Here is a 23,781-nt window from a genome sequence, read left to right as displayed (position 1 = left end):
TGTAGTTCCCACTGACAATTATTGCATGGTATTTTTAAGCTACAGCTTGCACACAGTCACGACATCTCTGGGGGCGAGTACAGTGGAAGATGGAAAACAGAGTCCCAGGTGTGAGGGCACAGAATGGATTTCTCTACCACACAGCATCTCCAGATTCAGAACTTTGGATAGGGAATTTTTTCTCGCAAGTAAACTAATGAAATATCTCGTCAATTAAAGAGTCTTGAGTTTTTTATGAAAAGGTTCAGAGTTTTTGAACAGAAAAGCCTCTTGAAACATGCTAGTATTTCAAACCACAGAGTGACCCGGTTATATAAATCACATAGTCTAAGCGAACTCCAATTCAGTGCTGGGAGTTGTTGCATTGTCAGAGGTGCTATCTTTCAGATGAGACGTCATATCCAGATCCTGTCTGCCTGTCCAGGTGGATGTTAAGGATCCCATGGCACTATTTGAAAAGAGAAGGGAGTTTCTCCCAGTCATCCTCCCAACTTGAAAGGCACTATATAAATGTAATTTTGTTGTTGTTCTGGCCAACTATCCCCCAAATAAAATTGGTCACTCACTCCATGGCTGTTTGTGGGACATTGTTGTGCACAAACTGGATGCTGTGTTTCACCCACAAAATATAAGGTCAAATCCCTTTACGGTATATATTGTGAAGAGCTTTGAGATGTCTCGGATGACTTGATAAGAAACTATATCAAATGCAAGGCTTAGTTTTATTGTAAGGCAGTGCTGCAAATCCCCCAAAATCCGTTCTGTTATAATGAGTCAGCACAGATCGGCCAGTGAACACATGTGCAGGAAGTGAACTGCAATCGTCTAGGAAGTTCTGTGTTAAAAGTGGACTTGTGATCTGATGAGGAGTTTGATATCAGGGTTGTCCAGAAGTTCATTGACTCTACTGGAGCAGACTTGGGAACAACCCCAAGTTAATAGTTTTACCAGGTAGTTTGGATCTGTCTTTGGAAGAGGAACAACAACAACAACAAGATTCCATTTATAAAGCGCCTTTCACGTCAGGAGGACGTCCCAAGGCGCTGCACAGTTGGGTCATGACCCGAGCAGGGGGGAAATGGTCAGGGTGAGGGAAGGGAGGGAGCAAGGAGGGGGGAAATGGTCAGGGTGAGGGGAGGGAAGGGAGGGAGCGAGGAGGGGGGAAATGGTCAGGGTAAGGGGAGGGAAGGGAGGGAGCGAGGAGGGGGAAGAGAGTCGAGAGGGGAGCTGAAGGCACGGTCAAAGAGAAAGGTCTTGAGACCGGCCTTGAAGGAGGAAAGGGAGGAAGCGGCGAAGGCACTGGGGGATAGAGTTCCAGAGCCTGGGGGCTGAGAGGCTGAAGGCCCGACCACCGATGGTAGGGCGATTGGGGCGGGGGACGTGGAGCAGACCGGAGCCAGAGGAACGGAGGGTACGGGCAGGTAGGTAGGGGACACTTGCCAGCGAATGCTTTGTGCCAAGCCAGATATGCTTACTTTCAGTACTAGATCAGGTGTAAGCCTGATTCGGTCTCCTGACCCACTCTATCCCCATTTAGAAAAAGCATTGTCTAGATTATAAAGTCAAAGAGATTAATTAATTAAAACTTGATTAGTTGTTTTCCTAAAGGGGCTGAAGTTCTGAGCCTTCTTGATGTCCCACGTGGTGGAGGCCCAGAAAAAAATGGCAACGATGGCATATGGTGTACCTGCAGGCGCAGAAAGAGGCAAAACATTTCTCTGGATCCCTTAAAAATAGATCATTACATAAGGCCCCCCACCCAGCCCCAAACAAACTGTAGTACAGCAATTAAACTGCAGAGGGGAAATAATGTCCATGATGAATGATGATCATTTCTAATGAAATGAACTTCATCCCCATTAATAATTGAGGAAGTGTGTGGGTTGAATGGAATTTGTTCATTCCTGTTAGATAGTGTGTCGGATGCTGTTTTTAGACATAGTTGGAGTGGCACTGGTGACTTTTTATATATACAATTCAGTTCCTCCATCAGCAACCATTCCTGGGAGAGGTTTTTTGAGCACTATTTACATCACTGCTGTACGTAGGTAATCTGCTTTGGTGATAAATGACACTGTGTGCTGTTTTCAGTGAGTTTTATTAATATTTTAATGAGTTACTGCAGTTTGTGGAAAACCTAACCTGGGACATGTTGATTAATTCTTTGGTTCTGAATCTACTTGACATATGGAGGTAGCCTGAAATTTGAAAGTGGTGCAACATCGCATAGTGATTTAGCATTTTTAAGACTTCATCAACACGTAAATCAGGAAGAGACAGCCTTGTGCAATTAATTTTTAAAACGCATGTTATTGTAATTGTATAGTATTCTACAAATTAAATTATTTTGCGCTGGTTTTCCAAAAAGATTTGATAGACTAAAATGTACATTACATTATCCTGAGATGCTTATGTGTTTAAGTCTAATTTTAACCCCCGATGATGGTGGTGACAGTACAAGCAAAGTGAAAGGTATCATTAGTAATTGTTCAACATCCCATCAATCCTAGCAGTGTGGGATCGCGTCTTTCATTTGTGATGAGAATAGCACTGGCCAAGTGTAACTGCTGACAGCCTTGTGACCATTTTCAACCAGGCCAACTTTATTAATCTTTGATTTGTTTTGAAGAAGAAAAAACTAACTTCCCTAACTTTCCTTAATACAGCTGCTTATCCCAGTGCCTTTAATTAGTCTTTTTATTCTTTACCTAAACTAACGGTTCTTTATATTAAAAGAATCTAGGCCCTTCTTTATGATCATTGCAGATCAGATTTAGTTCCCAGTAGGACCTGAAATTTCCATGTGTGGATATTTTGTTTTAATTACCGAAGGTCCAGTAAAAGAGTCGGGCTTTCTCAGTACAGCAAACGCAAGAGGAATTCGCACATATTAAAAAATAAAGCTGTTGTGACAAAGAAAAAAGCTCTGGTACAGACTGCAATTGATACATTTGAAAATATTGTATAGGGTGTTACTTGTTGGATTATTTGTAATGAGTGTTTCTCCTGCAGTCTCCCAGTTGGCCTTTGAAATTAACTTTCTTGTATCCTCTGAACTATCTGAACTCTGATCTCACAGGCTGGTCGGGATCCAGGTATGCAGCAATTCTTCATGTTATCGATAGGGAGATGCGAGGTTCCAGTCCCTCGCACCTCCCTACCTATCAGACCTGCTTCCCCCCCACTCCACCAACCCTCCAGGGAGACGGTGCATATTCCATTCCACTCACAGGAAATTTCCGTGTGTAGGTGACACACGTATGTGGACCTCTCAGTTTGGTTTGGATACTCTTATGGATGGTGATGGGTTCCCGCATGGCTGACCCCCAAAAAACAACTTGGTCACCTCATCAATTTTGATTTGAGTTTCTCTCCCATGGCAGAATGTAACAACCTGAATTGGCATTGGAGCTTTGGTAGAAGTTAGCTTGATTCCTCTTAGAGAGTATGAAGCTACAAAAAGTGCTTTAAACATGATTTTAAATAATGAATCGGCTATCCAGATGCATTAAAGCTACTAATTTCCAGCCAAATATGCCTTCAGTATGTTTCTTAGTGGTGTGTTAGTCTCCCACTGAATGAATACCAGCCAAATCCATGTTCAAATCCATTCACTCCCTGGTACCTCCCTACCGCTCTGACCTCCTTACTCCCCAATATACCACCTGGTGCCTCCACTTAACTGGCACCGGCCTCCTGCATGTCCCTTGCACCCTCTGCCCCACCATCGTAGATCGCACTTGCAGCCACTACGCCCCAAAATTCTGGAACACTCTCCCTCAATCTCTCCCTTTCCCCCTCTCTCCCCTTTTTCAAGTCCCACCTGAAAACCTTCCTCTTCAACTGTATGTGCGGCCATATTCCCCCCTCACCCCACCACCACTCTCCCCCCCACCCCCCCAGCTCGGAGTCAGGCTCTGTCACTGTTAAATGTTCTGAGCCACTACCCTGCGTGGAGGGCGCTATATAAGTACAAGTTGTTGTTGTACCAGTCAGTTCTGGTTTGAGAATCTTTCAAGTGAATATAGATAAAGATTCTGATGTCTTTCATCATCTCTGTATAAGTGGACTTGACCAAGTAAAATGTGCCCAGTCATGTGCCCCTTTACTCTGGCTGGTGCCAGTGCCTGAGCACCTCAGGCTCTGGCAACATCAACTTCCATGGTTGCACACTACAACTCACCAAGCCAGTCAGGAACCTACGTGTCTTGTTCGACCCTCAACTGTCTTTTCTCCCCTACATTCAAGCCATGACCTGCTCTGCCTTCCTTCACCTCCGTAACATCGCCCGACTCCGCCACTACCTCACCCCTCAGGCCGCTGAAACTCTTGTTCATGCCTTCATCACCTCCAGACTCGACTATGCAAATGCCCTGTTTGTCAGCCTTCCCAACTCCTCCCTCCACAGGCTGCAGATAATCCAGAACTCCGCAGCCCACGTGCTCTCCCGCGCCAAACTCCGTGACCCCATCTGCCCGATTCTCGTACGATTCCACTGGCTCACTATCCTTCAAAGGATCCAATTCAAGATCCTGGTCCTCACATACAAAGCCCTCCATGGCCTCGCCCCACCCTACCTCTACAACCTCCTAACCCCCTACCAACCCGCCCGTTCCCTCCGCTCAGCCGGCTCCAACCTGCTCCACGTCCCCCGACCCACTCGCCCCACCATTGGCGGGAGAGCCTTCAGCCACTCTGCCCCCAACCTCTGGAATTCCATCCCCCAGTCACTCCGCCTCGCCCCCTGCTTAGCTTCCTTGAAGTCCCGCCTCAAGACCATGCCATCGGCCACCCTCCTTCCCCTCCCCTCCCTTACCCCCTCTCCAAACCCCAGCTCGGGTCTGAAATGTTGTACTCTGTCCAGCGCCTTGGGATGTCCTCCCGATGTGAAAGGCACTATACAAATGTAATGTTGTTGTTACATGCCTGGTAGCTTAAATATTTAATTGGAGACAACTGCCAACAATTTTGGTCCAATTGTTAATGTGCTTGTCATGTCATGTGTAACCAAAACATGAGGCCTCAGAAGACAATACAATACCTTTGTGAGTAGCTCCACAGTATGTTTACTGTATATTTAAAACGTAATGTGACATTTTGGATTCTTGTGTAACCTAGCTTCATCACTTGGATTGACCTCACTACTATCTTGTCATAAGTGCTTTTTACACTTATTTTTCTCTCACTTCTTTTCATGCTTCCTCCTTCTCTCCTGAAGGCACTGAACCGTGTTGGGGACAAGACTCCACAGACAGCAGATGCTCTCTGGAAACTTGCCTATGTGGCCATTGTTCAGATTTGAGTCTAGTCAGTGACAGCAGGTTTGACCATAGGGATACTGCACCATGTAAGGTTCTGCCTTCACCCAACTTCCACACAAGGGCACTTACATCAGTGGTAACGGCACAGCTATCAAAAGTGACTCAGTTTCCCTTCCTAACCCAGGGCACCTGAAGTCGATTGTAGGTTCAACTGATGCCTCAGCATAGGTCGCCTAACTCAGCAGAGACCAGGAATCAAACTTGGATCCTCCTAGGCCCTGGGTGGCATTGGTTCACTCTCAGCAGTGACTTACTAGTTGAAATATTGATGGGAGCTGCTCTATTCTCTATTTGAAATGCATGTAAGAGTATGGTTTCTGAGGAACTTCTATCAGAGTTGTTGAAACTGTGTTTGCTTTAATCTGCAGTTGCCGTGTAAATACATTTCTACTTTTACGGTGAAGGGGAGAGACAGGGGACAGAGACGACAATTTCCTTTAATAGCATTTTAAGGTAGGAGAGTGCTTGGTGAGATTCAGTTCTAGGAATTAACAGCTCTATGAAATTTTTTTTTGAAGAGTGTGAAAACACTCCAGACCAGTGAAGAGGAACATGAATGATGCTTTCCTATTAACAGGAACATGAATATGCTTTCCTATTAACAGGAACATGAATGATGCATTTTCAGAGTAGCTGATCTGGAAACGCATCTCACCTATTTGCTTCATACCCGCCTCCAGAGTTTAATATAGCCACATTCCAATATTAACCTGTAAATCACCATTACTGTGTTTATTATGGTTTATGAAAGATTTCTGAAGAACAATTCTATAATTCTGGGAGCTTTGTCTGCATTCCACTTTCGTTCATTTCAATTAATAATGTACAGAATTATACTCCAGCACAGGTGGGCAGGTTATTGCTAATAGGATCTGCAAATTGAAAGATTGAGAAGATTAAAGCAACATTCAAAATTGCACTAAAAGTTGCTGGAATAGGCCAGTATCTGTTGATAACAGCATTTCACATCAGAAGGACATCTTGAGGCCCTGGACGGTTATAGGTTTACATCCGAGCTGGGGGTTGGAATCGAGAGGGGTGGAGGGTAGCGGGTGGCAGTGGAAGCCTGGCTGAAGGAATGGTCAAAGAGGAAAGTTTGAGATGGACCCTGAAGGAGACATGGGAGGGGGCGCGGCAGAGGGATTCCGAGATGGAGTTCCAATGGGAGGGGGTAGAAAACCTGAATACCTGACAGTTGAATGGTGGGGCGGACAGTGTGGTGGACAGCAGCAGGCAGGTGCCAGCTGAATCAATTTGGTCTTTGCTTCTAAAACTTCATAAAACTGGCAGTTTGCTATGAAAGGCCCAAGTGACAAAAAAGTGACAAAAAGTAAGTTTCCTTACTCCACATGCTTGATAATAATCCCTTAAGAAAAAAAACAATAATAAATTGGTCACTTCAATCCACGACTGTTTGTGGGACGCTGCTGTACGCATTTGGCAACTGCGTTTTGGCTGCTACAAATATACAGTCAATTCACTTTACAGTATATTTTGTGAAGCGCTTTGAGACATCTAGAAGACGTGATAAGGTGCTATATCACATGCAAGGATTATTATTATGATTATTATTATTAACACTGCAGTGTGACATTCCCAGATGGTTGATAAGGAAGTTGTAGAGTGAAGGTTTGAAACAGTCTCCTGGAAAGGATTTCTCTGTCAGGAAATTTTGACAACCACTAGATAAATGATGATTTTGAAGAAACCATAGGTTGCCTGATACGTTGTAATACTGGGAAAAGCATTAAAAATAGTCAATGGAGATATAAGTCCCTATATCCCAGAATTTGTGTAAAATGCAGTTTATTGAACAATTTAGTGCAGTTTAGATTAAATAAATGGGTTCTGGTGTGAAACAGCATTTAACTGCACATCAGAGCTGATAACATCAGTGTTGCATGTGTGAATGTGTTACACCCAAGACATACACAAATTGTTTTGGATTATGTCACACAAGTACAAAGGAGAGTTAGTTATTGGTAGCTAAAGTGCTAGAACGCTTATAGCACGTTTGACTTGGTCTGCGCTGGTATTAGTTCCCAAAGCAGATTCATAGATTACGGCACAGAAGGAGGCCACTCGGCCCATCGAGTCTGTGCCGGCTCTTTGACAGAGCAAGTCACTTTCACTAACCCCAATCACAAGCTTTCTCCCCATAACTTTGCAAACTTGTCTTCCCCAGATACCTATCCAGTTCTCTCTTAAAAGCTGTTATCGAATCGGACTTCACTACCCTTTCAGTCAGATCATTCCAAATTCGAACAACTCACTGAGTGAAAACATTTCTTCTAACCTCCTTTTGGTAGATATCTTAAGACTGTGACCACGGGTCACAGACACACCTACCAGCGGAAACAGCTTTCCTTATCTTGCCTGTCGAAAGCTTTCATGATCTTGAAGACCTCTATCAGGTCCCCACGTAACCTTCTCTGCTCTAATGGGAAAAGTCCTAACTTCTCCAGCCTGTACCATTCTCGTGAATCTCAAATATGTATCAATTCTAAGTCCAAAACCCTGTGCTTTCCTTTAAAAGTTATTATTTTTACACTCAATGGCTAACTATGCGATTTTAGCTGGTTAGACTCCATCAGTACCCTAAAGCACACTCTGGGGCTCTTGCCAACCTGTGCCTAATACTTTCCAGACTATGGAGGTATGCATCCTGCTTACCTCCATGGAGAGAGTGTGCATTCCAACAATCTATCTCTGGAATTTCCATGTGTAGGTTGGATGCATGGAATTCTCAGTTTGGTTTGGATACTCTTAAGCATGATGATGGGTTTCAGTTTCTGCATGTGTCAGACACCCCACTTTTCTCTTTTCACATTTTCACAAATTGCTAACTGGGTGACGGATCTGCCTTAAAGCTGTGCTCGGCAACACCTAGGAGCGGTGTAATTTGTGGCATTTTGTTGGATTACTGGCAGGAAGGAGGGAGTCATTGCAGAGAGTGTGAAGCAGAGCAAGCCTACAGACTGACTGCAGTTCTGCGCTTTATTGATGGCGGTCAATTCTAGGGCTTTGTGGGGCCTCAAGGCACGTGGCAGTACAATGTATGAACATGCATTGGAGGAACTCTTCTGTGGGCCATACACATGGTTTGGAAGGAAGAAATAAGATTGAGGAATAAGCTGAATGCATTCTATTTGTTCACGCTTGCTTCCTGCCATTTTAGCTTTCTTTCCATGCCCTGTGTCTGTGGAGGAAGGTGCTGGTGCTTACCAACTGCAAATTATGAGGCCTCTGATACATCAGCATTGAGAGACTACAGCCATTGTTTAATAAATTTAAACACTTTACATAAATAACATTTAATTTGTTAAAGTGCCTTCTAGATTTTCTTCTCTGGCACTCAGAAAATTCTGCTCGTCTAGGAGATGATATGTACAATGTATTGATATTTGGCCACTAGCTTAAACCTGGATTCCAGCTCTAGGCTCAAGTGCAATAGCACATGTACTCAAGCGATTAGAATGTTTTAGCCTTAGATTCAGTATTAGACATTTAGGAGCTTTCTACTTCTGACAAAAGGGAATTATAATTTTACGGAAGAAGATTTCCAAATGCAGTCCTACAGTAAAGCTCAAGCATCCTTTGTTATCCTACATGAAGGGTGTTATATAAATGCAAGTTGTTGTTGTGCAGTACTTGATAGGACCTGAAATCAGTGATAATGTTTCTATTATTTAGCAAAATCAAATGATTTCTTAGCTGATGTTGGTGGATTATTAGCTCCTATTGTAGCTCCTTATGGAGGAATCGGAATGATTTGATAGGTTACTCTTTGCCTGTCAGTCACCTATCAGTATCATGTGTAAACGTTGTTCCTCAATGACAGTGTTTATAGCATAATGATACCCCTAAATCTCACAGTAAATGTTCTGTTTCAAACTTGATGGGGGTGAAATATGCTATATTAATCCTTGCATTTGGTATAGTGCTTCATTAAGTCTTCAAGACGTCTCAAAGTACTTCACAGAACATACTGCAATGTGAATTGACTATATATTTTAGTGGATATCTCCGGTTGTATAAATGGTGGCAGTGATGTGGTGGTTGTTGCTTGATACGACATTCATGGCTTGTGGGACATTGCTGGGTGCAAATGGGTCGCCTCGTTCGTCTACAAATGCATGGTCACTATAATTTCCAGCCTGGTTCACGTCCCCTGCCTCGCCTGCCCTACCATTCCCGGGCGGGCCTTCAGTCACGCTGCCCCACCCTCTGGAATTCCATCCCTCAGTCCCTCCATCTCACCCCCTCCCTTGCCTCTTTGAAGATCTGTCTCAAGACCCTCCTCTTCGACTGTGCCTTCAGTCGCCCTCCTTCCCCCCACTTGCCCTCCACCCTCCCTGATCCCGACTCCCAGCTCGGGCTGTAGGATGTCCTCCTGACATGAAAGGCAGTATACAAATATAATGCTGTTGTTTACATTTTATATCAGATGCAAGGATCACCCCAGTCCTTGCCAGACTGCACTGGCTGCCTATCCCAGAGAGGATCGATTTCAAGATCCTGACCCTCGTATTCAAGTTCTTTCACTCCTCTGCACCCCCCCCACCCCCCACCTCTCTGACCTCCTCTCTCCTCAAAAGAGTACCCGTTGCCTTCGTTCCTCGGGGTCTGGCCTCCTCCTTGTCCCCCGAGTCCTCCGCTCCACCCTCGGCGGCCGTGCCTTCAGCCACTATGCCTCGAGGCTCTGGAACTGCCTTCCTCACTCCCTTCGTCTCGCTCCCTCCATTCCCATTTTCAGGTCTCTGCTGAAGACCTTTCTTTTCGACCGCGCCTTTGGTCACCTTCCTCCCCCTCCCCCTGGCTCTGTCCCAGGATCCGTTACTGTAAAGCGCTCTGAGCCGCCGTCCGGCATGGAGGGTGTTATATAAATCCAAGTTGTTGTCGTACTATACATTATGATACATTTCTGATGTTGCAGGGGGTTAGAGAATGGTGTATGAGAAACAAATAGTATTTGAAATGACTAATTGCCTTTACCTGGTCCAGCAGTTTATAAATTCTTAATTAGCCAGTCACTCTAGGGTTCACTCCTGCTCCTCCCATCAGCCAATGGAAGAGCATTTGCACAGGGACGAGATTATTTCCTCAATCTTTTACAATATACATGGTAACCAAAAAGTCGTGATACCAATACATTGTCTAATAAGTCTTAAAAAAACAACTTTTTGGTCACCCTGTGCATGCCAGGAGGATTTCTCAAAACCCTTGAGAGTGAGTTGAGGTATTTGGGGAATTAAGAAAAAGAATAGTTTATAATCATTTACATATCCAAGTCTGATTCTTTCTATTCACAGGATTTTATAATTTTCCAAAAAGGAAGCATTCACTAACCCTAGTTGCAGGAATCAATTCCTGAGCCATTCTTTTGGGAGCTGCCAGACTTGGCTCTCCAGCTTCTTCAGCTGAAACCCACTACTCACTGGATCCAGATACAGGGATATTTTCATGTGTAAGTGGCATGATGCACATGTGAAACTCTGTCTGGTTTGGATACGTTTAAGCATGGTGATGGGTTTCCATATATGTCAGATACCGGCTGACCAAAACGAACAGAGAGAATTGGATAGTTTTACAGGGCGCAAATCGCTGCTGCTCTATTCTTGTAAGCTGCCATTTAAATTTGAGCTATACTTTCACAATCAAGATAGTTTGAGAAGAATTACCTGTCGGACATTCTTTAATTCCAATCTGCGCAGAAAGATTATTGCTGAGAAAATGGAGTGTTTCAGTGCTGGCTCCTCTCCTGCTGCGCCTGCTCGTGGACTCCTCCTATGCCAGTGGGAGATTTTTCTCCCCCATGATGAACAAACATTGCTTTAATAATTGAAGGATTAGAATGGTTTTCCTGAGCCGCTCATCATCGAATCTCATCCTGATGCAGTACAGAGGCTTATGCGCCCTGTGCTGCAGCTACTCTGCAGGAAGGCTGTGAATGTGATGTTTGCAGCACTGAGGTGTGATTGCTGATGACCTCTGATCTTTTAAAACAATACATTTTTGTTTGTATGTGTGTGTGTGTGGCGAGGAATGCCCCTTGACAGGTCAGGAATGATTTGTGGCCATTGCAGTGAGTGGGAGAGTGCACAATGCAGGCGGAGACTCAGCCCTCACAGCAATGCTCTTGCGATATGATAATGAAGTGCTTGAGAACAACTGAGGTAACGCTCTCTGCTTTTAGTGCAAGAATGTGCATTTATTGTATGCTCCAACGGTGTCACTGGTGGGTTCAAAGAACCGTTTATCTTCATTGCACAAGTGAGTGTAGCCTAAGAATGGGACCAGAACAAACATTTTGTCAAAACAGGAGGTTTGTAGTAATAGTTTTTCATGAAGTTCTGTAGCAATGTCTTTATTGGCTGAAGCTGAGCGCTAGATAAGATCCTCTCACTTGTTTTCAAATCCCTTCATGCCCTCGCACCTACCCACCTATCTGACCTGCTTACCCCCCACTCCACCACCCGCTGCCTCGCTCGGCTGGCTCCGGCCTCCTCTTTGTCCCTCGTGCCCTCCGTTCCACCATTGGTGGCCGTGCCTTCAGTCGCTACGCCCCAAAACTCTGGAACTAACTCTCTCCCTCAATTCCTCCGCCTTACCCCCTCCCTCCCCACCTTCAAGTCCCACCTAAAGACCTTCCTTTTTGATCGTGCTTATGGTCACCTCCCACCTCCCTCTCCCGTTGGCTCGTTTTCAGACTCCACCACTGTCAAGCGCTCAGGGACGCTACCCCGCGTGAAGGGCACTATATAAATGCAAGTTGTTGTAGTTGTTGAGTGTGTTGGCTCTATAATAATTGAAGGGTTTCTCTACATCATAAGCCACAGTAGTTGTTGTATGCAGCAATAAGAATCATAAGGTTTTGCTGTTTTTATGAATATTATTGAACAATATCTGTTTCTACTAGGCTATTTGTTGTCTGCATGTACTGCTGTGTTTGGTACTGTAGTGTAGAGTGGTGCTCTGCGATGTCCAAACTTCATATTAAGATTTGGAGGACTTTTACATATGGGCTTTAGAGAGTTAAGAAGTGTATTTTTTAGTGTTTATTATCCTCAGTGAAACAATAATGATTTTGGTACCAAGAAACAATCAGGGCTTGAAGGTGCATCAGTAATGTATCTCTCTGGAACGCAATATTATGCAGTTGTTCCATTTATGATAATCCTTGCATTTGATTAAAGCATCTTATGTTATCGAAATGTTTCAAAGTGCCTCAGATTTACAGTAGAATGTATTGACTACATATTTTGTAGGCAAACACTACAGCCATTTTGAGCACAGCACTGAGAGGTGAGAGTGCTAACCCTCGAGCCAGGCTGACACCTTTTATTGAATACACTTCATGACAGACACATTCTTTCTCATTTCAACATTCAGGTTTATGCATCGAGTCTAATGAAAATGGGCCGTTTTGCTTGAGGAACCTTGAGTTCAGATACATTCCACCACATGATGGAGGATGTGGGTCCACGCCTGCTGTTCCTAGCAGCCCTATGTTTGAGGGGAGGCAGCAAGTTGCATCTGAATTGCTTCAGCAGTTCACAAAATATGCAAGGGGAGAACCTAGAGATGTGGTTAATGGAGCATGCCTATGAGCTGCTGGCTAGAGAGTGCAACCAGCAACGCCACAAATCAGGTCAACTGTCTGGCCTGTGGCTTGGAATGTGCACTGCACATTTGAGATGAAACTCCAGTCAGGGTTACACACAGCAATTCCCAATAATAACTGGGACAATGTTGTTAGTAGCCAGCTTCATTAAAAAGCACTGCATGTAATGACGACTGAAATTTCAGTTTAATTGAGATCTAACAGAAGCAGAGAAAAATAAAGACCTCCAAAGCAAGATGCAAAACAAAATCTTTACACGCATCCAGTCCAGTTTGGGGAATGGTGACGGTAATGATAACAAATACACTTGTATCAGCCTGGCTCAGTTGGTAGTACTTTTTTTGCCTTTAGATCAGAAGATTGTGGGTTCCTCTGTTGGTATTCGGATGAGATGTTAAACTGCAGTCCTGTCTGCCTGTTTGGTAAAAGTTAAGGATCCAATGGCAGTATTTTAAAAGATAAGTTTCTCCTCATGCCCTGACCGATAATCTGGGACATTAGAAAAGTGTGTCTGCAGTTTTTCAGCAAAAAGCCGATGAAATGGTCGAAGAGGGGGGTCTTGAGGCGGGACTTCAAGGAGGCTAAGGAGGGGCCGAGGCGGAGTGACTGGGGGATGGAATTCCAGAGATTGGGGGCAGAGTGGCTGAAGGCTCTCCCACCAATGGTGGGGTGGGTCGGGGGACATGGAGCAGGCCGGAGCCGGCTGAGCAGAGGGAGCGGGCGGATTGGTAAGGGGTTAGGAGATCGCAGAGGTAGGGTGGGGCGAGGCCTTGGACGGCTTTGTACGTGAGGACCAGCATCTTGAACTGGATCCTCTGAAGGACAGGGAGCCAGTGGAATCGGGCGAGAGTGGGGGAGATGGGGTCATGGAGTTTGGTGCGGGAAAGGACATGGGCTGCAGAATTCTGGATTATCTGCAGCCTGTGGAGGGAGGAGTTGGGAAGGCCGACAAGCAGAGCGTGCACTCACCTATCATGCATTTCATCATCTAATTCTCAGTGTATATATTGATTATGTAATATGCAATTACTGAATGATTCTAGCTGCAAGGAAGGCTGTAACGCAATGGAATACTTGAAGCAATGTTGTGCATCAATCAACTCCCCGTAATTTTCTGCAAAATTTGTCAAATCTCTCCTCAATTTTCTGTTAAATTTGTCAAATTTCCCTGCAATTTTTGGCAAATATTTCTGCAATTTTCTATTAGGCTTGCCAATTATCCTCCAATTAATAGATCATGTTTGTGTGTGGAAAATTGCTTAATGCATATTTTCCTGAGCGTGAATACTTTGAGACATGATTAGGTGCTATATCGACTGCAAGAATTATTATTATTTATTTCCCTCCCTTTCCACGTCTCAACATTCCACTGCTGATTGACTAATGGGAAAATACAGTCAGTGAGTGAAGATTACACGAAACACATTTCAATTGTCACTAGGACTAAATTGTTTTCTATTTTTGCAGGTGTTTAGATAATGGGCTGTGTGCAATGCAAGGATAAAGAGACAACAAAAGCAACCGGGGATGATCGGGATGGATGCATTTCCCAAGGCACAGGCTATCGGTATGGACCGGAACCTTCTCCTCAGCACTATCCCAGCTTTGGCATCTCGGGGATTCCTAATTATAACAGCTTCCACGGGACAAGTGGGCAAGCACTGGCTGTCTTTGGCGGCGTCCTTTCTTCCTCTCACACAGGGACGCTACGTACACGGGGAGGAGGATCGTTAACAGGTATGAGAAAATACCAGCCGCCTGTTAATAAAGTGCCGAGTACTGTGGACCTGTTGTATAAAGGTACACATCCAGCTGTGACTGGCCAGCACCCTCCACATAATACACAGGTGCATAAGACTACCCTCGGCATTTAGCAGTTTCCTAATAACCAATGGAAATAATGGTGAGAGCAGGATAACTGCACACCCCCTTATCTGCACATCGGATCAGAAAATATTGAAAAATCTCAGTAGTGGTTTGCCAGTTAGTTGACTTGTTACCTGGCCCCTCCTCCCTGTTGTTTCAGTGTTAAAAGTTCAGGGCACCAAGTTCTCTCCATGATCTTCCAGCCTTTCTGCTCACCTTGTTTCTGACATGGTTACATTTCTCAGTGAGGTGGCACAGTGAGATGTCTCTTCAGTGATCTTTGGCCTTTGTCCTATTAAGGTGCTAGTAGTAGCTTTTTTTTGGATTCCCAAGCTCCCACACTTAAACGCTACCCAATTTAGTGTTGGGTATCCACAGTCTGAAGATCTGCTACAATAGCCTTGATTCTACATTACCATATCATCCAGAGTTCCCAACAGCAGCAGGACTGAACAGTTTACCTGCTGGTAATCTAGGCAGGAGGGATAAACTGAGCCCAGAGTTTGGTCTTAATCTGGTGAGGTGAGGCAATGGGAAGCTCCTCCAAAAGAGCAAGACTTTTATTTTTGGAGTTGGAGAGGGGGAAAGGCACAGAACTGACCAATTGCAATTCAGATGCTTGACACAGTCACCCTGCCATCTTCCAGCCCCAGATGTTTGATTCATATCAATTAAAACAAAAGACAGTTGATTCGGCAGAGGTAACTTGGTATTCAGCCACTTAGTGCCCGCTCTCTGGAACTCCATTTCCAAGTCCCTCTGACTTGCTCCCTCCCTTTCATCTTTCACTGCTTTGAGATGTCCTCCCAATGTGAAAGGTGCTAAAAAGGGAATATTGTATTGTATCCACTGGTGTCATGTGAAGTTGGTATCAGAGTAATAGACTCGTAACCTCACAGATAATCAGCAGTAAAATTCCCCCATATAACACTTGAACAATTCCAATTCTTGTCAACTTCTATGATTCGATCGCATGAACCCCTGCACTCTGATACCTTCTGAGCCTGAAAACACCAAAAATAAAAAGGTACGGAATCTTTGTTTAGCGTTTATAGAATAGCACCCACTCTAGACTAACACATTCTCATCAGTAAATTCATGTACCAGTGACTGAATGATGTTATACAACAACAATAAGATTACATTTGTATAGTGCCTTTCACGTCAGGAGGACGTCTCAAGGCGCTGGATAGAATACAGCATTTCAGACCCAAGCTGGGGTCGGAGGGAGGGGAGGAAGGGGGGTGGTCGATAGGAGGATCTTGAGGAAGGACTTGAAGGAGGCTAAGGAGGGGGCGAGGCGGAGTGATTGGGGGATGGAATTCCAGAGGTTGGGGGCAGAGTGGTTGAAGGCTCTCCCGCCAATGGTGGGGCGGGTGGGTCGGGGGACGTGGAGTAGGCCGGAGCCGGCTGAGCGGAGGGAACGGGCGGGTTGGTAGGGGGTTAGGAGGTCGCAGAGGTAGGGTATATGCTCTGGAGTACACGTCACACTGATTGATAAAGAGCATGATCTTTTCAGTCCCACATTAAAATGGGAAATCCATTCATAGTAATAAAATATTATTGAAAAATAGCAGAATAAATTGCTATTGTTAGCTATCCGGGGTAAATAGATTCTAAGGAAGATAATCATCTTAAACTATTCTTTTCCTCAAAGAAATGCTGACAGACATCTCTCTGCTTTGTGTTTGCAGTAGGAGTAACCCTTTTTGTGGCACTGTACGACTACGATGCCAGAACAGACGACGATCTTAGTTTTAGAAAAGGGGAAAAGTTTCAGATCCTTAACAACACGTAAGTAAGGCTAGATATTGCTAAGTCTCCAGTTCAAGTTTTTTTTATATTTTAACTAGCGGTGAAAGGGCTCCAGGGTGATGCCTATAAATGTTCCTCTGATGATGAACTGCTGAGAGCTGGTGTAAAGCTGCTTCATTTCCATTCAGTGATGCATGAGCAAGTCAAAGCCTTCATTGAATGCCCTACTTTCAAAGATGGTGTTTTGACTAATTACTAATTACGTTTAAAATGAGACGGTTAAAGCAACACTATCTCTATTATAGGAGGATTTGGGTTTATTATGTACCACATTTATTTATTTTTTAAAAAATCTTGTTAACCTTTCCGAACAGCTGAATAGACTTTGTGTGCCTATACCAGGTAGAGGACCAGATGATGGCATCTTGTTCCTTTCAATCAGTAAACCACAAGCATTAAAATACAATGAATTTTGCCATTATTTTCTCCTTTGCTTTGAATAAGAATAATGTGTATTTTGTTTGTCTCAAGTCGTTTTGTTTACAGGAAATGCCGCAGGATATTTCACCGCAGTTTTGTGATTGTTGGCTGCTGAGCTCCACCTTATTGTGAGCGCAGCCTAATATCTAATGAGCTATCGTTTCCTCTGGATTCACTTGCATAATATTACACAGAATGTACAGCATTCAGCCCAACCAGTCTGTCCCGTTGTTCATCCTCCACATGAGTCTCCCTTACTCCTAATCCCCTCTACCTAGCCTCCCTGCATATTCCTCTAGTCCTTCACTTTCATGTAGTTTCCTCTTCAATGCATTGATGTTTTCTGTTGCAACCACAGAATTTCTTCAATTAACCTTCTAAAGAAATATAGGATTACCTATTTGAAATACTTTTGACCCCAAACTTTTCTATTTAAAATATTTCAAATCCCATTTTTGTTTTTTAAAAAAAAAGCTGAAAAGAATCACCTATTTTTCCAGTGCATGTGCAAGTTGATTTAGAAAATGTCGGTATCAGCATCACCATTCTGCGGGAATTATCCACAGTCCACAGTCAAGTCCGAAACCTCATAAAAGTCACATAGGCTTGACTTTTATGAAGTTGTTAGCCAGGCTTATGGATAATCAGCATTCCAGCTGCTCGCAGGGCTAACAGTCTGTCAAGTCTCTGTCTCTTATCTTTACAATTATCAGAATTCAGAGAAATGGGAGAGGTGCTGGTTGTCGGTGTTGGCTGTAAAAAGGATTTCTTGCAGTTTTCCACATTTTAATGCCAAGAAATGGCCTATTTAAAATTCTGTGTAAACATGAATCACCTAGAAGCAAATGGAGGGTAAACTACACAAGCCCATAGTTGGACACATCAGTTACTGTTGAAGGGAATAGTTACCTCTCAGATAATAAGAGGTGAAGACCAACATCTTCTAAAAATTACATAATGATAATACTTGCTTTTGATTTAGCACTTAGAGCATTAAAATAACTCAAAGCTATTACACGTTAATTGCTGTCAAATGTAGTAACTGCTAATTTGTAGGCAAGTATCTGCACAAAGAATTTGTCCAATTTACCCCCATAATATGTGAAAGGACAAGAAATAAAAACAAGTCAACATTCGAAATTTCTATTACATGACTGGTCTCAGCTCTTGCTATACACATTTTGTAAATCAGTGTTGGTGTACGTCAGCTTGTCTGTTTTTAATAGTACATAAATATTCAATTGATTTCACACATCTTCAAAGTTTTACTTAAAACCCAAGAATGTCAGCTGGTTTTATTCACTCAATCTGAGCAACATGATTTGCATCCAGCACTGAAGAGACCAAGAAGAACAAAAGGAACATGATCTAATGTTCACTATAAATTTTGTCAAAAACCATGGTAGCCTCAGAAAAACAAACTATACTCAATGGGACTACACTAAATACATCTTATTCTCATGAGTGAGGAGCTGGGTACAAGTGAGCAATGAATAAGGCTCACAAGTTGAAGTAAAAATCTTATTGCATAGAAATGTTCTGAATGTTGTGTGCTGAAGAGAGTATTGCAGAGCTGAATATATTTAGAAACACAAACATTTACAGCACAGAAGGAGGCCATTCAGCCCATCGAGTCTACATCAGTTCATTCAATCCTGCTGCCCTGCCTTAACCCCAATACCATGCATCTTTCCATAAAAGAAAAGAAGATTGAGAGGAGACATGATTTGTGTCTTTAAATTGCTGAGAGGATTGGAAATATAGCTTCTGATCAGATTATTTAACATGGACTATAAGCGTAGAGCTAGAAGAATCAGCATAAGAATAATAAGCCTATGGCAATGGTTGAATTTACGAATTTTTCCAAGAGATTCATGGAAATGTGCAACAGACACCCAGATAAAATGGTGTTCATTAATAACTTTCAAAACAAGGTAGGTGAATATCTGGCTGATAGAGGTCTTTAAAATTATGAAAGGTTTTGATAGGGTAGACATAGGGAAGATGTTTCCACTTGAGGGGAGACCTAAACCAGGGGCCATCAATATAAAATAGTCACAAATAGATCAAATAGAGAAGTTAGAAGAAATTTCTTCACACAGAGAGTAGTGGGAATGTGGAACATGCTACCATAAGGAGATGTTGAGGCAAATAGCATAGATGTGTTTAAGGGGAAGCTAGATAGGTACATGAGGGAGAAAGGAATAGAAGTTTATGCTTGAAGGCTTAGTTGAGGAAGGGCAGGAGGAGGCTCATGTGGAGCATAAAGACCGGCATAGACCAGTTGGGCTGAATGGCCTGTTTCTGTGCTGTATATTCCAATGTAAATTAGTTAATAATTCTTCCATTTGGAGTGAGGCCCGATCACATAACCTTCTAACTCAGAGGTGAGAGGACTATCAACTGAGCCAGGCTGATCGGTGGTTTGAGAATTAGCACACACAAATGAACAAGTGTTGTGTTAATTGATGAATATATACTTTAAAATCATATTCCAGTTTGTGAAACAAAAAAAAGTTTGGCTGCTGATCTGTCATTTTTATTTTTCATCTTAGTACAAATAGACAGGAAATCTTTATGTGCACTAAACAGCTGGGTTTGCTAGACCTTACATCCCCACTTGGAGAATCTTTCAGGATGAAAACCCCCACTGGAGTGTAGATTTGCTCTATTGATGTGGATTTCAGAGCATCTGTGATTTGTTAAATACAGCCTTGATTTTGAAGCCATCTTTCGTTCATTTGTTTTAAGACCTGCAGGAAAATGACTGAAGTTAACACCAAATTCATCAATTTGCCAAGTTCTGGACATTCTGAAATGCTTCATAAATAGAATAAATCTACACCATAGTGAAGTATTCCCTAAATATTTGTAATCTGTATATTGAGAAAGTCTAACTTATCCTCCTATGTAGGAAGGCGACAGTGATAAAATACAATTAAATATAGTGGGAATGTTCACAAAACCAGCAAGTGAAAAATGCACCTTAAAACACATTCTACTGTGTCCAAACACTTTACTAAAAAAAATTGTTTTAAAAAACTGTTTCTAAAAGTATTTTCTAAAACCTATCCACAGCTATTCAACTGTGGATTGTGCATCTTAGAAACAGTGAAAAATGTGTAATAAACACATCATAAAAATATTGGCTCACCAAAGTGGAATGAATGTTTCATAGAATGTATTATGGAGCAATGAGAGATTGCAAACATGGCATAGGGGTGGGGGAGGAAGCAAGAGGAATAAAAATGTTTCTTTTGCTGATTTCAATATCCATGGGTTTTGTTTATGCTGAAGACATCAAATCGATGCTTAATAGTGCTTGGAAAATTAGGTAGCTTTTGTATTACTCCATACCTCTCAGTGCTGCTGTATGAAATATTATCTGGGTGGTAGCCCAGAACATTTACTGAGAAGGCCTCTGCTCTTTTGAATTCTTCATTTAGGAACACAGGAAAGATCATTGCAGTCCATCTGGTCTATTTTTTATTACTTGATCTCTTTCAGTGATGCTCTTTGCTGCATAGAAATTAGATTTACTTTTCCTAATGCACGAAAAGCATCACTTTTTTTAAAAAAAAGCTTTTTAAAAAAAGCTACTCATTTGTTCAGCAGCTGCTCTTAAAACCACATGAGACCAGACATTGGTCAGTATTCACTACATGACAGAATTCTGTCTGTACTATTGGTAAACTTTTGGGGAGAGAATGGGATTTATGCTATTATTACCGAGTATGAAAACATGTTAACAATTGCCAGCTATGCAAACAATCTTCAAGTGTCAATGAGGACATAACCTCATCATTGTTACAAAATTGGGTGTGACACTTAACACCTACCACAAACACAACTTGCATTTTAATACTAATTTGGGTTGATTTCCTCACTTATTTCCAGCTGTACATGAGACTTCGAGGTGTTGTTGAGAAAAGGCTTTCTTTATCATTAAGGTTGTGAATATAGCATTCTTGAAATAGGCGGTAAACCTTCAAATATCTTGACCAGAAAAGTTTAAGAGGATCGTTGGATAATTTAAAACAGCTACAAATTACGGTGATAATTCTGGGTTTCATGCGTCAGTGTAGAACCTATCATGTTTATGTAATTCATAAAATCTATTTAATAAGTTATTAAACTCCACTGTTGCAATTAATGAATCACTGTGTGGAATCTGTCATGTTTCTGTTTTGCTGCTTTCTTAGCTAACGTACTTCTCTCTTTGCAGAGAGGGAGACTGGTGGGAAGCTCGATCTTTGCAATCAGGAGGAACAGGATATATTCCCAGCAATTACGTAGCTCCAGTTGATTCCATCCATGCAGAGGAGTAAGTCTTTAATTTGGGTAAAGGTCATGTGTGCACAAGGGCACCATAATGCAATAACACCAGAACTACATTATGTAAACTGAAGGCAAGATGTTAATTTGAATCAGTAAGCCCAAACCCTCATTTTTAAGTGTTGAGAAGGTCTGTTTTTTCTTTTGGCCCTTTCCCTGAATGTATTTGAATCCTGCTTGTTTATGTTGCCTGTCCATTTTTTTTAAAAAAGTAAAAACTGTTCTAGTTTTAGGCCATGTTATTCCTTTGTTTCTCTTAAATATTTAGGACAATTTTAAATGAATAAAAGAGGTACAAATGGAAATTCTAATTTAGCAAAAGATTTTAAAAACTTGCAAAACCGAGATCACAATATCAGGAACATCTGCAAGCAATCTTTTTTGCTAACATAATGGCACTCTCTGAGTAGGCAAAGTCTTTTCTGATTTTTACTGGGAACAGGATTCACAACTGCAAGCTTTCAGCTCAGTCTCTGGATAAAATCTTAGTGTTTTGAGCTAAATATCAGGAGACGTCTAACATAGATTGCAGTGAATGCCCAAAGGACCATTACAAAGCAACTCTGCTATAACTTTTTGGAAATCTCACATATAGAGGCTGTTTAGGATAGTGTCATCTCTTTTCCATTAACTAGTCACATCAGATTTAATACAGTGACTGCATTTGATGCAGTGACTGCGATTGACACATTTAGGTTACTGTGTGTAAGCCTAGTGCATTGTGCATAGTTGGGTATCTTACCTGTTTTATTGAATCAATCCATTGAAATAAGTATAAGGTAGGTGGGAAGGGGAAACTCTCACATTAGACTGAATTGTGAATAAACTCTCAGTGCTAACGATTGGGAAATGATGCACAGAGCAGGCTATTATACACATTGTTTAACCCATGTTCAGTCATATGTAAAGAAGGAGATACGGGTGTCTGAATAATTTAGAACAACCAATGAAACATGGGTTTGCCATCTTGCCGGCCTATAAGACCATATTTTTCTTAAAATGTAAGATTGTGCAGAATTATGGAAAATTCATCAATTTGGTTTTAAACCGAAAGACCATTTTCTGCCGTTCTTCCAAATTAAAACTAAATGAAAGGATTTTCCACAATTTTGTGTGATCTTAAAATTAAAAATGAATTAGCCTTTCAGAGTAAATACAAGTATAACTTTGAGCCTCCCATTGCCAATGTGGGTGTTTGCTACCTTTGTGCTTTTGTCTGAACGGCATGTTTTCCTGCAACATCGGGTTGCTGTTTCACCTGATGGGGTATACCAGGTATACCTTTCTCATTATATTATTGTGTTCCTTTGTGCCTCTCACAGGTTTAAAGTTACAATAGCATCAGCTATTTTTTCAAAACGGAGCCTTGGTGTGCTCTACAGCTTGGCATTTTTTCATAACCACTGAGATATAACACCACTGGACCATAATCAATAACAATATGAAATTGACCCCTATCAGTTGTGCAAATTAATCTAAGAGCCTTGATTTTCAGACAAGGCAGAAGGTGTTTTGTGGATAGGCTATGGAATCCAATCAAGTTTTTTATGTCAAAGAAGGCGGTGTCGGGTCGGCTTATTTGAGAAAATGTCTCCCGGGAAGAGACAGTCATTTCGTGATCCATTAATTATTTTAAAGGTTAATTTTATGGATAATTAAAGAGGAGGAATATTAAATGGTATGGAACGAAGCAGGGAAATGGGATTAGACCAGGTATCTAGAGTGCAGAAAAAGACTAGTGCAGACTTGATGATAATCCTTGCATTTGATGTAGTGCCTTTCATGTCTGGAGGACATGTTGAATCACATCTCAGGATTTTGCTGTAAAGTGTGGTTAAAAAATGTAAACGCATGAGTAAGGAGATGAGAGAGGGTCAGCGCTCTGGGAATACCCCAGAGATGAAGACTGGATTTTCAAGGTTACTATGCTACCCAGTAATCCTCCTTAATTTGTAAATAAATCTTTAGACAATGAAAACTTTCATAATGGTCCCAAACTCAATGGGATTCACTACATACTCATGCTCACTGATCTAGTAAGACACAAGCCATTATGCCCAGATGACACAGTCCAATTTGAAGTTTACAGAGGCTGAGACTGTTGTTTATGCTTTTAGTTGAACATTTAATGGTGAACGACAGCAGTTCTTCTTTCACCATCTGTTTCCACCTATAAACATTAACAGCCTTAGCTCTATTCTGAGCAGGACTGCGGATCTCTTCAGGCATTGTAAACTATATGAAGGTTCTTATGTGCTAACCTGGCACATCCTCATTGTGCCCTGTTGTGGATTTAGTTGCTGCCAATAACTTTAGCCCAGCCTGACAGCTGGCTGCATAATAGTGATGGCAAGCACCCACTTGAATATGGTAACATTGGGCATTTGACAAACACTGTTG

The 23,781-nt window shown here is 42.3% G+C and overlaps 1 protein-coding gene across 5 annotated transcripts in view; it reads left to right on the top strand.

Moving 5' to 3' along the window:
• Nucleotides 1-23,781, top strand: part of LOC103178951 (tyrosine-protein kinase Fyn) — a 146,638-nt gene that overhangs the window by 88,211 nt on the left and 34,646 nt on the right. For 4 of the 5 annotated variants that reach the window (XM_042333724.1, XM_042333723.1, XM_042333720.1 and 1 more), the window contains exons 3-5: nucleotides 14,413-14,682; nucleotides 16,506-16,605; nucleotides 21,272-21,370. In XM_042333724.1, coding sequence (XP_042189658.1) covers nucleotides 14,424-14,682; nucleotides 16,506-16,605; nucleotides 21,272-21,370 — 458 coding nt within the window. In that variant the 5' untranslated portion in view covers nucleotides 14,413-14,423. Of the gene's footprint in view, nucleotides 1-5,689; nucleotides 5,775-14,412; nucleotides 14,683-16,505; nucleotides 16,606-21,271; nucleotides 21,371-23,781 lie in introns of all 5 variants that reach the window. The other variant, XM_042333721.1, reaches the window with a different exon arrangement.

Source organism: Callorhinchus milii, unplaced genomic scaffold (genome assembly GCF_018977255.1).
Source record: "Callorhinchus milii isolate IMCB2004 unplaced genomic scaffold, IMCB_Cmil_1.0 Scaffold3, whole genome shotgun sequence".
Lineage (NCBI taxonomy): Eukaryota > Metazoa > Chordata > Chondrichthyes > Chimaeriformes > Callorhinchidae > Callorhinchus > Callorhinchus milii.
This window is presented reverse-complemented; position numbering and strand designations above follow the sequence as displayed.